The sequence below is a fragment of the Macrobrachium nipponense genome, chromosome 43, assembly GCF_015104395.2.
Source record: "Macrobrachium nipponense isolate FS-2020 chromosome 43, ASM1510439v2, whole genome shotgun sequence".
Classification (NCBI taxonomy): Eukaryota; Metazoa; Arthropoda; class Malacostraca; order Decapoda; family Palaemonidae; genus Macrobrachium; species Macrobrachium nipponense.
In genome coordinates this window covers 2,584,906-2,600,108 of record NC_061104.1, presented here as the reverse complement: position 1 = coordinate 2,600,108, position 15,203 = coordinate 2,584,906, and the positions used below count along the sequence as shown (strand labels likewise).

At 36.8% G+C, this 15,203-nt stretch overlaps 1 protein-coding gene across 1 annotated transcript; it reads right to left on the bottom strand.

Annotated features, from left to right (window-relative positions):
- Positions 1-636: 636 nt before the first annotated feature.
- LOC135213981 (acyl-CoA dehydrogenase family member 11-like) lies at positions 637-11,560 on the bottom strand (the record flags this gene model as incomplete). The annotated part of the gene is given in 6 exon segments (XM_064248059.1): positions 637-736; positions 1,761-1,951; positions 2,208-2,349; positions 2,529-2,695; positions 3,971-4,130; positions 11,499-11,560. Coding segments are annotated over 5 exon segments (724 nt in total), but the record flags the coding sequence as incomplete, so codon positions are not given.
- Between the last annotated feature and the right edge of the window lie 3,643 nt (positions 11,561-15,203).

Genomic DNA, 15,203 nt, shown 5'->3' with positions numbered 1-15,203 from the left:
GTATACCTTTAGAATGTATGCCCTTTACACTACTCTATGTAACTCGGTCAGTATCTCAATCCCACTTTCATATACTATTCCATTGTAAGATTTTCCTAAGTTTGTCTAAGCCGCATGCAGAATAATTTTACCTATTTAATAACAAAACTCTAGATTCACGCACACAATCATTCTAGCTTAAAAGAAAAACTGCTCTCCTCCTATTACCACAACCATAACAAACATCTTCCCAGATACAGTCTGGAACAGGCAGAAGATGGCTGTCAAGTACAATCTAGAACAAATAGTTTTGCATCCCAGGAAACTGTTGGCTGTCATGTCAAAATTGGTTCCTTTATGAGATTAACAAAAACCTAAGGTTAGTATCTAACCCAGAGAGTAAAATATAATGTGTTGGATTTTTGTAAGAATACTTTTCTCCTTTATCATCCTATATGAGAGAAATTCCTCCAAATTTGATAACTTCCTCGCATAAATTTTAATACTGATCAGATTAATTCTGAAACAATATTTTCCAGGCAATAAACTCAAAGGGACTAGATATGATAAAAGATTCCAATAAATGAACAATAAGAGCTTTACATAAATTCAACTGAATTACAAGGGTAACAAATCAGAAAATCAAACGCAAATTACCTCTTTTCTCTGTCATCCACTGTCCGGACGTCCAAAACATCTTGGGGTCACGAGATGTGAGATGCATATAGGCTCTTTGCAAGTGAGGTGACTTGATCATCTATAAAATATAGTACCTGCTGTAAACAAAGCACAAATGTTGTGCACTTGATATAAAATGTCTTTAAAAAAATAAACATCTGAAGTTCTAATATGCCTGTGAAGGAAATATGGTATTAAAAACTGAAATTCTGACAAATTTAATGTTTCATAAATAGGAGATAGTATAGTTTTATAAAAATCATTATATATGACTATCACACAGCAGAGCGAAGGGATGAATTTGCTCATCGTTTAAATATTTGGAGTCAGATTCAACAACTGCAATAGGCAAACTATTTCACATAATGCTAGGCACTAGGTGCCATGCAATGGCTATGCATAAAAAATGAAATTTTTAAAAATCTATTTGTATTTTTCATAGCTAACAAATCTGAAGTCTTAACCATGGAGGAAAATAAAATCCTTCTGCGACAGGCTGGAAACTGGTTAAAACAATCAAGATTATATGACAAGGAATCTGTGGGATCTGGCTACTCATAACTTAAACTTTTCCATGCTACCATTGAATTTTTGGACCATTCATTCCAGTCTAGAAATATGATCCCATAGTCTGGTTTAAAGTAATTTGTGTTACTGTTCAGAATAAAGAACATCATGGCTCACATTTCCTCTTGAATAGGATGGCTGCATAATTCAAATCTATTTGATATTTGTTCTTCTGAATTTTACATGTAATTTTTTCTCATCTACATTAATCATACTTTATATAACAGGAGTATAAAAAAACAGTTGTATGCATGCTGATGATGTATTTCTCTTTAACAAAGTATGAACATTGGCCAATTACTGTCCAATATTACTATGGAAGAGACAAGAATGGTAAGTAAAATTGAGAAGATTCAATATCAAGTGAATCTGAATGATGTAGCAATCCTATTTAACAGGACAAACTTAAGGGAGGGTTTACATCCTTCTTATGGCTAGAATTTGTTACATTTTGTAAAAGACAAAACTGAATGTTACATTTTGATAATAAGTAAATTACAAGAGCATGTTTGAAAAACAAAACTATAGAAACTGACCTTTGCTGATTTGGCTGCACCATCTGTCATGGCAAGTGGACAAGAATAGAGACCAGAAACAGGTGAAAATATAGCCAGTTTAACCATCTGGTAAAGACGGTCGTACTCTCCATAATTTCCTTCATACGCAGTCGCTATTAATCCCTCTTCCGCTGAAACTGCTTTCAACTGTTTCCATGCACTACAGGTTACTGAAAAAATTTAAGAATGCCAGTGACTGATGTACCGTGCAGATGAAAGTACAGAATTGTATTATATTTCATGGAGAAAAAATACCTGGATAGTGCAATATTATTAACAGTATTCAAATATGCCAGTAATTGGTACGTGCAAAATCATACTGACAATCTAAGATTTGAGTAATGTTTGTGCATTTGCACCAAAATATGAAGGGACAATTATGCATTATCATAATCAAATATAAATATTGTGAGTATCATTTTTTACCCAGTTCATCTGTCCTGTTGCCCCAGGCATTGAAAGTGCGAACATAGGGCTGGCTGACTTCGCATTCTTTGCCCAAAGGATAGATATCAGTGACGGCCCTTTGGCCAAAACGAGTCAGATCGCCCCAGATGGCATTTTTCACCTGATTTTATGGATCAAATCAAAATCACTTGTGGATTATACAAAAAAAAACTTTTAGCTGTATAATGACAGTAACCCTTTTATAAAGAAAATATCATGTGACTACATACTTGAAAAATGTTGTCATAAAACTATCAAAACAGACCAACATATGGATAAAGACTTGGGGTAATGACTTACGTCACCAGGTAAGATTCTAGTCAGATATGACGTGAGGAAAGCGTTGTTTGTGAAAAGGTTCTCCTGATGTGGGGGTGTCTGGGTGAATCGACCTAACTTTGCTCGAGAAAACTGGACGCGGAGCTTGTCTTTAAGTTCTTCGACACTCAGGGTGTTTGGTTTTACATCTGAAAAGTGAATAGGTTTTAGACTTATGGACATAGATTAACTTTCCTTATGAAATGGGACAAACTGTCATACATTAGCTTTCCTTATGAAGGACTTGGGTAAATCTGAATATGTTTCCTTATGAAAAGATGTGAAAAATTGACATACATTAACTTTTATCAAGAACAACTTGGAAAAACTAGCATAAGTTAAGTTTTCATATAAAGAATTTGGATAAAGTGGCATACATTAACTTTTCTTATGAAGAACTTGGAAAACCACAATACTGTATAGCTACAATGCAATTCACATATCTTTAGTTTTATTTCTTTGAATTAATAGTAAAAGCATACTCAGAGACACAAAACAGGATGCATGAACATATAACTGTATATAGCATATTACAAGCAGTCGGGTGCCCTAAGGGCGATAACTCGCGAAGCTTCAAGTTAAGGCTTAACCAGGTATCTTGGACTTCTGCTACATCAACGTTATCGTTAATTGCATTTCAAATAGTCTTCAAACATCAAATTGCTAATAAAATGACAAATGATACAATGCGAAATGATTCTTTATAGCGGAGGTGAGAAGACATAGTTTAACTAGGCCTAGTATTTGAGAAAACTATCAAATTTGGTATTGAAATTATCAATTTTGAGAAAGTTATAATGCAATAATTAAAACATCATTTAAATGTGAATTTATGATATTTTAAAAATAACACCTATATGGGGTGAAATTTAAAGATGAAAGGTTTTATCTGTCAAAAGAATTTTTCTTTTATCTTCAATACTTTTGGAGATACATATTAGTATTTGAATAGCGTTAGGGGCCACCAGAAATGAGCCTGTTTCCAGTAATGACTTTGCTTTCCTCGTAATGAATCAGTAAGGAATCCAGCATTGCTGATATCTCTTTAAAATATAAATAACAAATATCCTCAAGCACACAGACTTGCTGAAAATCAATCACCAACAAATAAAGAATATGCAATATCAGTGAATGGCAATTTTCAATCTAATTTATCAACTCCAAGCAATTCATGAGTCGAGTACATTGCTTAATATAGTTGTAAATCAGTGAGTGGATAACTTAACTGAGACCTATATACTATTAGAAAATAAAGTATTGATTATTTAAAACCTTAGCATTGCTTAATCAAAGCTTCAAACATTAAGATCAGAGGTTACAATTACTAAGAGGATTAGCAGTTAACATTAATAAAGAAAAATTAAAAGCTTTCCAAATAACCAACAAAACTGTAAATTCTTACTTTATAACATGGAAAAACTGACCTTTCTTGTGCTGGGATACAACATGTTGACTTCCATAAGTTGTGGTCGAGACCCATCTTGCATTATTTGAGACAGACAGGAGTCTTGTTGCCAATTTTATAGGTCCTCGATGATGAGACAACATTCTTGGTTTGACCAGAAGACCAGATGATATCACAAACTGTAAAGCAGTAATGAATTTTCATCAAATAGGTAAACATACATGCACAGTCACCATTCATTAACAGATAAGATTAAGTGATATTTTGTGGGGGCTGATTACTTTTTATCTAATGAGGAAGAGCAGCCTCCGATAACAGCAAGAATATTAGGCCTAAATTGATAAAATGAAAAATGGGTAAAGTTCACAAAATCGTACTCTGGGCTCCCATCCCCCAGCATACACTAATCTATTCAAGGTCTATGGTGAGGCCAGCTCCTGATTCATTTTGCGTTTCAGGATAACAAGAACCGAGCATAAAACAGTAATATCTTATTTTTTGGACTATCCATCATAATTCTAGTAAAAGCTAGAGATGAAATATGTGCCAAGACACTAAATAGTAGAACAACAGCACAAGTCAACGGCTCACACTTAATGGACAATTTATTTTTAACAAAGATGTACACAACGACTCACACTTAACGGACAATTTATTTTTAACCAAGATATACACAACGACTCACACTTAACGGACAATTTATTTTTAACCAAGATGTACACAATGACTCACACTTAACGACAATTTGTTTTTTCGGACATTTGTTTTTAACCAAGGTGTACAGTAATTAAGTGCAGACTAGCAGTGATGGATAAATGCCAATAACTGCAGCACTTCACATTAGGATATAGCCTACTGATTGCAGGGAGAGCTGATGACACAAAAGAGAATTAGTTTTTCAGTATTGAAGGCACAGAAAGATTTTGTAAGTTTGTGTGTCATCTGACAGAAGTCCAGAATTTTGCTCTCAGAAGTCCTTGTTTCTGTCTTGCGCAAATGCTACCGATGAACGGCATTTTGCATCTAGATATGTGTAGGTCTTGAAACTAACACTAACCTCTCTAATGTAACTTATGAAGGAAGAGATTTTGAACGAAAAATGCATATACATAGTTATTCTTACAGTTCTGATATGATTCTGACCAGGCTAACCAGAAATTCATAAAAAAGTCTTAAGATTACATGACGTACTTTGCCACATTCAATTAGCCTAGCAGTCACTGGCAGTTTGAAACCAAAGTATTAGGGTCAGGACAATTTTCGGGAAGGCCAGGGGTCAATGAGTAAAGAAGTTTGGAATGTGAAGTAGGGGGTCATGAATTAGGGCGGTCAAGATGATAAGTTAGGTAAAGGCAGGTCTGGTTAGGTCATATTCACTCTGAAATACCTACTATAGAAATGCTTCCTAGGCCTACATGAGCCATGACCTTCCCTCTGCATTCAGTTCTTATATCCTCTTGCAACCACCCTCCCATTTTTTTTACCATCAACTGGTTGTTCGCAGCTCGAAACCACAGTCTTAGGGTTGGGGCAGTTTTTGGGGAAGACAGTGGACAACGAATAATGAAGACAGGATATAGGGTAAATGACCGAGCGGCAACATAGCAGCCACTTCCCGAAAAATTGCTTGAATTATACCATTATATCGTAATTTAAGAGAAAACACTTACTTCGAGAGAAGCATTAAGGTACTTTTTCGGGAGGGTGGCCGCACTCCATTAGAGGTGGCCACTATGTTGCCGCTCAGTCATTTACCCTATATTTATATACAGTGGACCCCCCGTATTCGCGTTCTCCAGATTCGCGGACTCACACATTCGCGGATTTCTCTCGGGAACGTTTCCCTGCATTATTTGCGGAAAATTCGCGCATTCGCGGTATTTTTCTATGATAAATATCCACAAATTCCTGGTTTTTTTTGATGAATTTCATCATAAAATGCACTTTTCGTGATAAAACTATTAAAAAACCCATGTAGGAAAATTTTTAGTGGGTTTTTCTTGAGTTTTATCTAATAAAATAGGCTGTTTTTAGCATTTTTATAGGGTTCCAAACATTCGCGGATTCTAACTATTCACGGGGGGGTCTGGTACGCATCCCCCGCGAATACGGGGGCGACCACTGTATGCATAAAAGTATTTTCTATGAATTATAAAGCCATAGGCCCAGATTACATTTGGTTAGGTGGAGCCCAGCCTAAGCCTATTGTAGGCTACGTTAGGCTAGAACATTAAATTCGTCAAGATCACATACAAAACATGTAAGGTAAAATACTGAATAGCTGGCCTCTACCATAGCGCGACCACCTTCCCAAAAATCGGAAATAGGGGAAACAACCGACTGGACTAGCTGATCCATTTTTCATCGTGTGTGGATCCACCCTTCGAAAAAGTACTTTAACACGTCCTGACACCAGAGTTAGGCACCAGTCATGAGTCGTCGGTGGTGAGAGCAACAGCTCGAGACCTCTACTATCCTTTTGAAGTTAAGTATTTTCTCCAAAGTTAGAAATAAAGGTCATATTTTAAGATTAAACAGAGGTTAATGAAAGTCTAGTCATGTGCAGTGCAAACATATCTCCATGACGCTTTCAAAATTTTTACTTATAACACCAAAAATTTAGAAGATTGACGCCATCTCGATGTTTGAAGAGTCGCTTATATCAATAAACTTTCCATTCCACGTGCTAAATCCGCACACCACTTGTACCTGTAGACGCTGGGGCACTTTCTTCACAATAATTGTCAACAATGACACCAACCGGGCAGATCCAAGGAAACTACGATTTTTTAGTAGAAGAAGAAGAATCACGCACTAGATAATTACTTAAATAAATAGCTAAACGGCAGTATAAGGTCATGAATTGCATAAATTTTTACATATTCATGATTATTAATTTGAAAATATTTGTTGTTGAAAAAGTAAATAGATTCCTGACTCAAATATCAACAGTTTTGCTGTGAACAGTACCTACAGCGTTGATCGCGCTCTTCTATTGTTTATCAGTGTTGCCCAATAAGTAAATAGTGTTTAACCCTCCTAAACTGGTTAAGAAAGCTTAAACACCCAAAACGAGGGGAAATTAGTGTGAAAGTTTAGCAATATCTTATTTGTAGCTATACTAAGCATACTATTATTGACCAATTATAATTTTATAATTATTGCATTACTATGACTACTAGAATTCATGGAAACAGTTTGTAAATGCATCGGCGTATGTGTAAAGCTCCACCAAATTGGCAACGATGACATTTTGCCATCGTCTGCTCATATCTACTTTAGAAATATATGTAATTTTGGGGGTTTAATTTGGTTGCAAAAAAGGGATAATAGACATGAATTAAATAAACATTTTGAAGTAACAAAGTAGAGTTAAACTAAATAATGAGTAAAGTAAACAATTAAGGGAATAAAGCTTTGCATCTCATAAACTGTGTAGTCGTGTGCTGCCCGCAACTGTTTGCGGAGTGAGCTCTTAGGAACCAGGAACTGCAACGTAGTTCAAGTGCAATTTAGGAGTGAATTAAGACAAAAATATGTATAATTACAATCAAATAAGCACTGTGGAGTTTCAGTTGTGATGGCAGTAAGGATAAAACCACCGATTACAAAGTAAAAATGAATTTCAGTTCAAACCATGACCCCGAGAATAAAAAGTTTCATACTTTCACTAATATAGGCAACAAAATGTTGTTTTATTGTGCTGATTACAACTGCAATCTTGAGTAAGATCAATAAACATTACATGTATATGCTAACATTGTTCAAATGAGTGCTGGGAAGGCTGGGAAAGATGTTGGATCCTTGGTGGTATTGAACGGCACCTCAGTCGGTGGATGCCATATTGGATTTCAAAACTGCCTTTAAAAAATATTTTATGAAGACCTCACATGCCTATTTTAGTTTGCATGACGCTTTCACAGGGTAAACAACCGCAGACGATCCATCATCATTGCGTGGCTCGGCCTTATTCACTAGATATTTAATTGGTGAAACAAGAATATAATTAGATCTTTAAGCATATCATTCAAACGACTGAAGTTTCGTCAACATAATGTGATATATGAAAGCCCCATACAAACTAAAATAAGCATGTGAGCTCTTTGTAAAATATGTTTTCAAGGCAGTTTTGAAATCCAATATGGCGGTAGTCGCGTGACTGGCCGTTCTAACCACAGACAATCCACCATATATCCCAGCCTTCCCAGCACTCATTTGAACAATGTTAGAGTATACTTGTAACGTTTATTGATCTTACTCAAGATTGCAGTTGTAATCAGCACAATAAAACATTTTGTTGCCTATATTAGTGAAAGTATGAAACTTTATTCTCGGGGTCATGGTTTGAACTGAAATTCATTTTTACTTTGTAATCGGTGGTTTTATCCTTACTGCCATCACAACTGAAACTGCACAGTGCTTATTTGATTGTAATTATACACAATTTGGTCTTAATTCACTCCAAACTGCACTTGAACCACGTTGCGGTTCTCCACAAACACAGATATGAGCAGCAGACGACTACACTGTTTATGAGGTGCAAGGCTTTATTCCCTTATTTGTTTACTTTACTCATCATTTAGTTTAACTTTACTTTGTTACTTCAAAATGTTTATTTAATTTATGTCTATTATCCCTTTTTTGCCACCAAATTAACCCCGAAAAAATTACAAATATTTCTGATGTACTTACGAGCAGACGACACGACAAAAAAAGGACTCATCGTTGCCAATCTAGTGGAGCTTCAAACATATGCCGATGCATTTGCAAACTGTTTCCATGAATTCTAGCTGTCATAGTAATGCAGTAATGATAAAATTGCTGTAATATGTATATACGTATACTACAAATAGATACGCTAATTTAACTTATTTCCTGGTTCTGTGTAAGTCTTATACCCAGTTTGGAGAGTAAACACATACCAATTGACAACACTGATAAACAATTGAAGAGTGCAAAGAATGCCGTAGTTCCCTTGGATAAGTAGTGGTTGGAAGTCGTGTTTACGATTGTTGTGATGAAAGTGCCCCAGTGTCTATGGGTACAAGTGGTGTGCAGATTTAGCACAGGAAATGGGAAGTTTGTTGACAAAAGCGACTCCGCAAACATCGAGATGGCGTCAATCTTCTAAACAATTTTAATTGTAAGTAAAAATTTCGAAAGCATCATGGGGGTAGTGTGCACTGCGTTGGCCACACTTTTCCTTAACCTCTGTTTAAATCTTAAAATATGGCCTTAATTTCTAACTTTGGGGAAAATACTTACTTCGAATGGAGAGTAGCGGTCTTGAGCTCCTGCTATCACCACCAATAACTCATGACTGATGACCATCTCCGGTGTCAGGACGTGTTAAAGTACTTTCTCAGAGGGTGGCCAAAAATGTAGTAGTCGGTGAGTTGGCCAGTCCAGTCAGTTGTTTACCCTAGGGTAAACAACCGTGGACAATCCATCGTCATCGCGCTGGCCAGGCCTTATTCATTCGATATTTAATTAGTGAAACAAGAATACAATTACAACTTTAAGCATACCATTCAAAAGATTGAAGTTTCCTCAACATAATGTGATATATGAAAGCCCCATACGAACTAAAATAACTACAAACAATCCACCATCTTTCCCAACCTTCACAGCACTCATTTGAACAATGTTAGCGTATACATGTAACGTTTATTGATCTTACTCAAGATTGCAGTTGTGATCAGCATAATAAAACAACATTATGTTGCCTATATTAGTGAAAGTAAGAAACTTTTTATTCCTGGGGTCATGGTTTGAACTGAATTCATTTTTACCTTGTAATCGGTGGCTTTATCCTTACTGCCATCACAACTGAAACTCCACAGTGCTTATTTGATTGTAATTATACACATTTTGGTTCTAATTCACTCCACACTGCACTCGAACCACGTTGCTGTTCCTGGTTCCTAAGCATTCACTCCGCAAACACAGTTACGAGCAGCAGACGATTACACTCTCTATGAGGTGCAAAGCTTTATTCCCTTAATTGTTTACTTTACTCATTATTTAGTTTACCTTTACTTTGTTACTTCAAAATGTTTATTTAATTCATGTCTATTATCCCTTTTTTGCAAACAAATTAACCCCAAAAAATTACAGATATTTCTGAACTACGAGTAGACGACAGCAAAAAGACTCATTGTTGCCAATCTAGTGGAGCTTCAAACATACGCCGATGCATTTTCAAACTGTTTCCATGAATTCTAGTTGTCATAGTAATGCAGTAATGATAAAATTGCTCTAATATGTATATATACTACAAATAGATACGCTAATTTAACTTATTTCCCCGGTTTTGTGTAGGTCTTATACCCAGTTTGGAGGGTAAACACATACCAATTGAGAACACTGACAAACAATTGAAGAGCACAAAACGTCGCAAAGAATGCCGTAGTCCCCTTGAATAAGTACGAATAATTGCTGGTTAGAGGTCGGGTTTACGAGTATTGTGATGAAAGTGCCCCAGCGTCTATGGGTACAAGTGGTGTGTGGATTTAGTACAGGAAATGGGAAGTTTGTTGACACAAGCGACTCCGTAAACATCGAGATGGCGTCAGTCTTCGAAATATTTGGAGTTGCAAGTAAAAACTTCAAAAGCGTTTTGGGGTAGTGTGCACAGCGTTGGCCACACTTTTCATTACCCTCTGTTTAAATCTTAAAATATAGCCTTAATTTCTAACTTTGGAGAAAATACTTCGAAAGGAGAGTAGAGGTCTTGAGCTCCTCTTATCACCACCATCAACTCATGACTGATGACCATCTCTGGTGTCAGGACGTGTTAAAGTACTTTTTCAGAGGGTGGCCAAAACCGCGGTAGTCGGTGAGTTGGCCAGTCCACTCGGTAGTTTACCCTTTATCACAGTATGGTGACAAAACTTCAATCTTTTGAAAGGTATGCTCAAAGATGTAATTGTATTCTTGTTTCACCAATTAAATATCAAGTGAATAAGGCTGATCCATGTGATGACAATGGATACACTGAGGTGTTTCCTCCTAATGGACTTAACTTGTGACTTGGGAGAAAAAATTTACTTTGAGAGGAAAGTAGAGGTCTCGAGGTTTTGCTTTGATGGACACTGGCTCTTGACTAATGTCCATCCTGGGTTACAGGACGTGTTAAAGTACTTTTTCGGGAAGGTGGTCATGCTACGGTAGAGGCCAGGTGGCCATTCAGTATTTAACCCTACCTAGCTATCTAGCTATAGCCTAGGTAGGCCTATCCAACTTAAGAAGTTATCATACACATAACTTACAGACTAACCCTATATATATCATCTCGATATCCTCAGTGAGCCTAATTCGCTGAATATATAGCCTAAAATTCCCAAAAATATGGCCGGGAAAGGCTTAGTAGTTATGTAGGCCTACTGAGATATCCAGACGTCATTTTTAACCTTTAAAGGCGAAGATTAACCTACCCTTGGGCTTCAAGTTAAAAAAATTAATCTATTAGTACGTATTATATTCATAATCGGTAAACACAAATAGGAAATAAGACGTAATATAAACAAAAATGGCTAAGATACTACCTATGGTCGCCAATCACTTGCGCCTACGGGGATAGCTATCTAGACGCCATTTTTAACCAATATGGAACTATTTGAACTTACAATAGGTCTTAATATTAATTCATAAACTATTATTATACATTATATTCATAACTGAGAATAAATAAACAGGAAATTACGCGAATAAACGTAAAAATAACATAAAACTTACGAAGGAAAGGTAGCTTTATGAGGTGATGAATAGTAGTAGTAATTGTGAAGGCAAGATTTGTGACTGCTCCCCCTTCGTGCCTTTCGTAAGCTCTCCATAACATCTATAACGAAATAATGACGACAATTATCTTCGTTTTGATAAATTACGTTAATTATCTAGTTAAAATAATTAATTCACTTTATCAAATGGTTATAATAAACTCAGTAGTTACCTTGATGACATTAGAATTGCAACGACTGACACGCCATAGCCTTCGTAAGCCTTGTGTTACATCTGTAAAGTAATAAGTTAAAAATTACCTTAATTTTAATTATTTATTATCAGTTATCTTGTTATATTCATGCTTTACATATTATTGAAGTATTATATTAAACTCAGTTCGGTTACCTTAAAAATAGATTAATATATATAGTATATATATATATATATATATATATATATATATATATATATATATATATATATATATATGTGTGTGTGTGTGTGTGTGTGTGTGTGTGTGTGTGTGTGTGTGTGTGTGTGTGTTAAGTAAATGAACAGGAACACATAATTATTTGAAATAAGTTGATAAGTTGAGAGCAATTTTTTGGAGAGAGAGAGAGAGAGAGAGAGAGAGAGAGAGAGAGAGAGAGAGAGACTTAGTAGATTTTGGTTAAGCAGGGGATGCATGGCACCATAGGAAAAGCGAAAATGGAAATTTATTTTCCCACCACAATCTCTCTCTCTCTCTCTCTCTCTCTCTCTCTCTCTCTCTCTCTCTCTCTCTCTCTCTCTCTCTCTCTCTCTCTCTCTGTAAGTCCCTGCATTTCTGACAACATCCGGCAAGGAATGAACATCTGTTATTACTCTTATCCCCCTTATCAATCAAGAAGAAAAAGACGAGGAAGTAACACACACACACACACACACACATACATACACAGCAACCGGAAGTGCTCCTGTTAGAAGCTGTCAAATGAGGCAGCCCAAGATTGAATTAGGTAACAGTTCCGTTGGCAGCGTTTCACAGGTCGTGTCTGTTGTCATTGGTGTTAGCGGCCTGTTGGAAGCGCATTTCATCAGGTAATGTATAGTAAATGTAATGGATATGTCGGGCAAACATCAATATATGTACTTAACTTACTTTTATATTGATTTCAGACGCTTGCAACTTGGCATAGTAGATACTACAAGCATGGACACTAGTTCTAGGCTCTATAGTCCATTTTGATTGCATAGTGGTGTAGTACTGGATTCTATAGTCGCTTTTAATGGTGTATCATTTTTGTATTGGACTAGCCTCAGACTCAATAATCCATATTGATTGTGTAATGATTAAATATTGATGTTCGTTGAGACCTTTAGCTCCCTTGTTTTTCAACAAATTTATAATCAACTTCTGTATTCGAAAATGTTTCCTATTAAAGAATCTACGTTATTTGTAAAAAGTAATTTGTAGAATTTAATATGTAGATATGATGCAAAATCATTATAATAATTAAAATTAAGTTTAGAGTTAGAAAATTGGAACTTTATTAAATATGATTATATTATGTAATAAAATTCAAAATATGTAATCTGTACAATTCACCATGTCATGTAATGTATAATCATTATTGTATTATGTTAATATTAGCTAGAAAATTGTAACCTTACCCAAATATAATCGTGGATAAACCAACTACCTTACTCTTACTAATACTTAACTTTCTAAACTATTCCCTACCAAGGTTAGCTAGCTAACTACCCTCACTCTTCTTTCACCCATCTTACCTATCAGCTAAAAAAAAAAAAAAAAAAAAAAAAAAAAAAAAATACTGCCTAATTGAAACGCATTTCTGGCGTGGAGTCTACCGCTTTTTGTAAGGTTTCAGGCACCCAAAAATATGGGAGGAAATGATTTCCAGTTTCACGTGATTTCTGAAAGTTTCCCCATAAGATAGGTCTATACAGTGAGCTATGAGGTAACCTATAGTTTTCTTTTGCAGGGGATAAAGTGTTATAAGTCTATGATGATGAAGAAAAGAAAAACGAATCTCCCCACTGTTGTATTTGTACTGCTGATCTGTGGCACCAGAACTTCAGGGGAACAGGAGACTACATTGCCAACAGACACCACATCAACGGCAGGCAACTCAGCTTTGGCCCTGATGCAGGCATATGACCTTAATGGAACTAAACCTGTTTCGCCAGTAAAGCCCTCATCACACGAAAACGAGACTTCTGAACAACAGCCAACAGAAGACAAAGTTTCTGAAGCTTCTGAAAAAGAACAACCAATAGAAACAGCAGAAAACAGCGCAGAGGACACAATAACTTTGCCCATAACAGTGGTTACAGTTGTTCTAATCCTTCTGTTGTCGACATCTGTTCTTCACTGCGTTGTTGTGATACATTATTGCATCAAAATCTGGTCCTGTTGCACCGAACAAGCTGAGGATGACGCAGACTTCTCTCCCATATCGGAACTCGGTCTAGGCGATGCCAGTAACCGCAGTTCTCTGAACAAACGAAGCGTTGTTCTGCGCAAGGAGAATAAAAGGAAGAATCAACAACGAGGTACCACTATCCTCGAAGATAGGTCTACCTACCAGGATTATTCTTACCGCTGCAACAGCGACTACGCCGACGGGTTCCTCAACCTCGACAGAGCCATCAATCACGGGAGACACAGCAGACGAATCTCTTGCTTCGAAAACCAGCTCTCTGGAAGGCTAAACCAGAGTAGGCCTATCAGCGCATGTTCTGACAACGGAACAGCAGCTGCTGGAGAAACCTCTGCGATTCTGCCAACAATCAAGGTGGAGTATCAAGACGAAAAAGCTGCTAGTGACTCTGCTACAAGAGCTGGAAGTGCCAGCTCAGTTCCAGAGAGCCTGGAAAGATCATCCGAAGGAGCGTCTGCAAAGGCTTACGCCAAGTGCCAGGAGGATCCGGAAAATCTGACATTTGCAGATGTCCACGCCACAAATTTCGTTACTGAGGACAACTACTCCCTGAGTAGTATTCAGTGGCATGTTGTGGACACTGTGAGCGAACCACCCACTGGAAAAATAGTTCCATTGGGCTACAAACTGGCTAGCGAAGAGACTGGAACGTCCTTAGGCTTAAGAGAATGTAACACAGTGCAACAACAGATGAAAGGCTCTGTGGAAGAACTAGCAAAAGTCGAAATAAGAAAAAAAGCTGTAGCTCTCGAGCACCTAGGCCTAAGAGAATCAAACACAGCAATACAACAGAAGAAAGACTCTGTGGAAGAACTAGCAAAATTGGAAACAAGAAAACCAGTTATGGCTCTGGAACGAGACTCAACAACAGCAGAGACTAATGCCCCCAAGAGGGCAACGAGTGCAGTGTATTTGAAACAACCAACAGACATACAAATTCACAAGCAAAAGCAACAGCAGCCACAAGCAACAGAGATCAGAAGATTCAGTTCCTTCGAACCGCAAAGTCGTGAGATCTACCAGAGCCCACGACAGGATTCAGTGTCCAGGGGAGCCAAACGTCACTACTTTTTACATTTTGGGGGT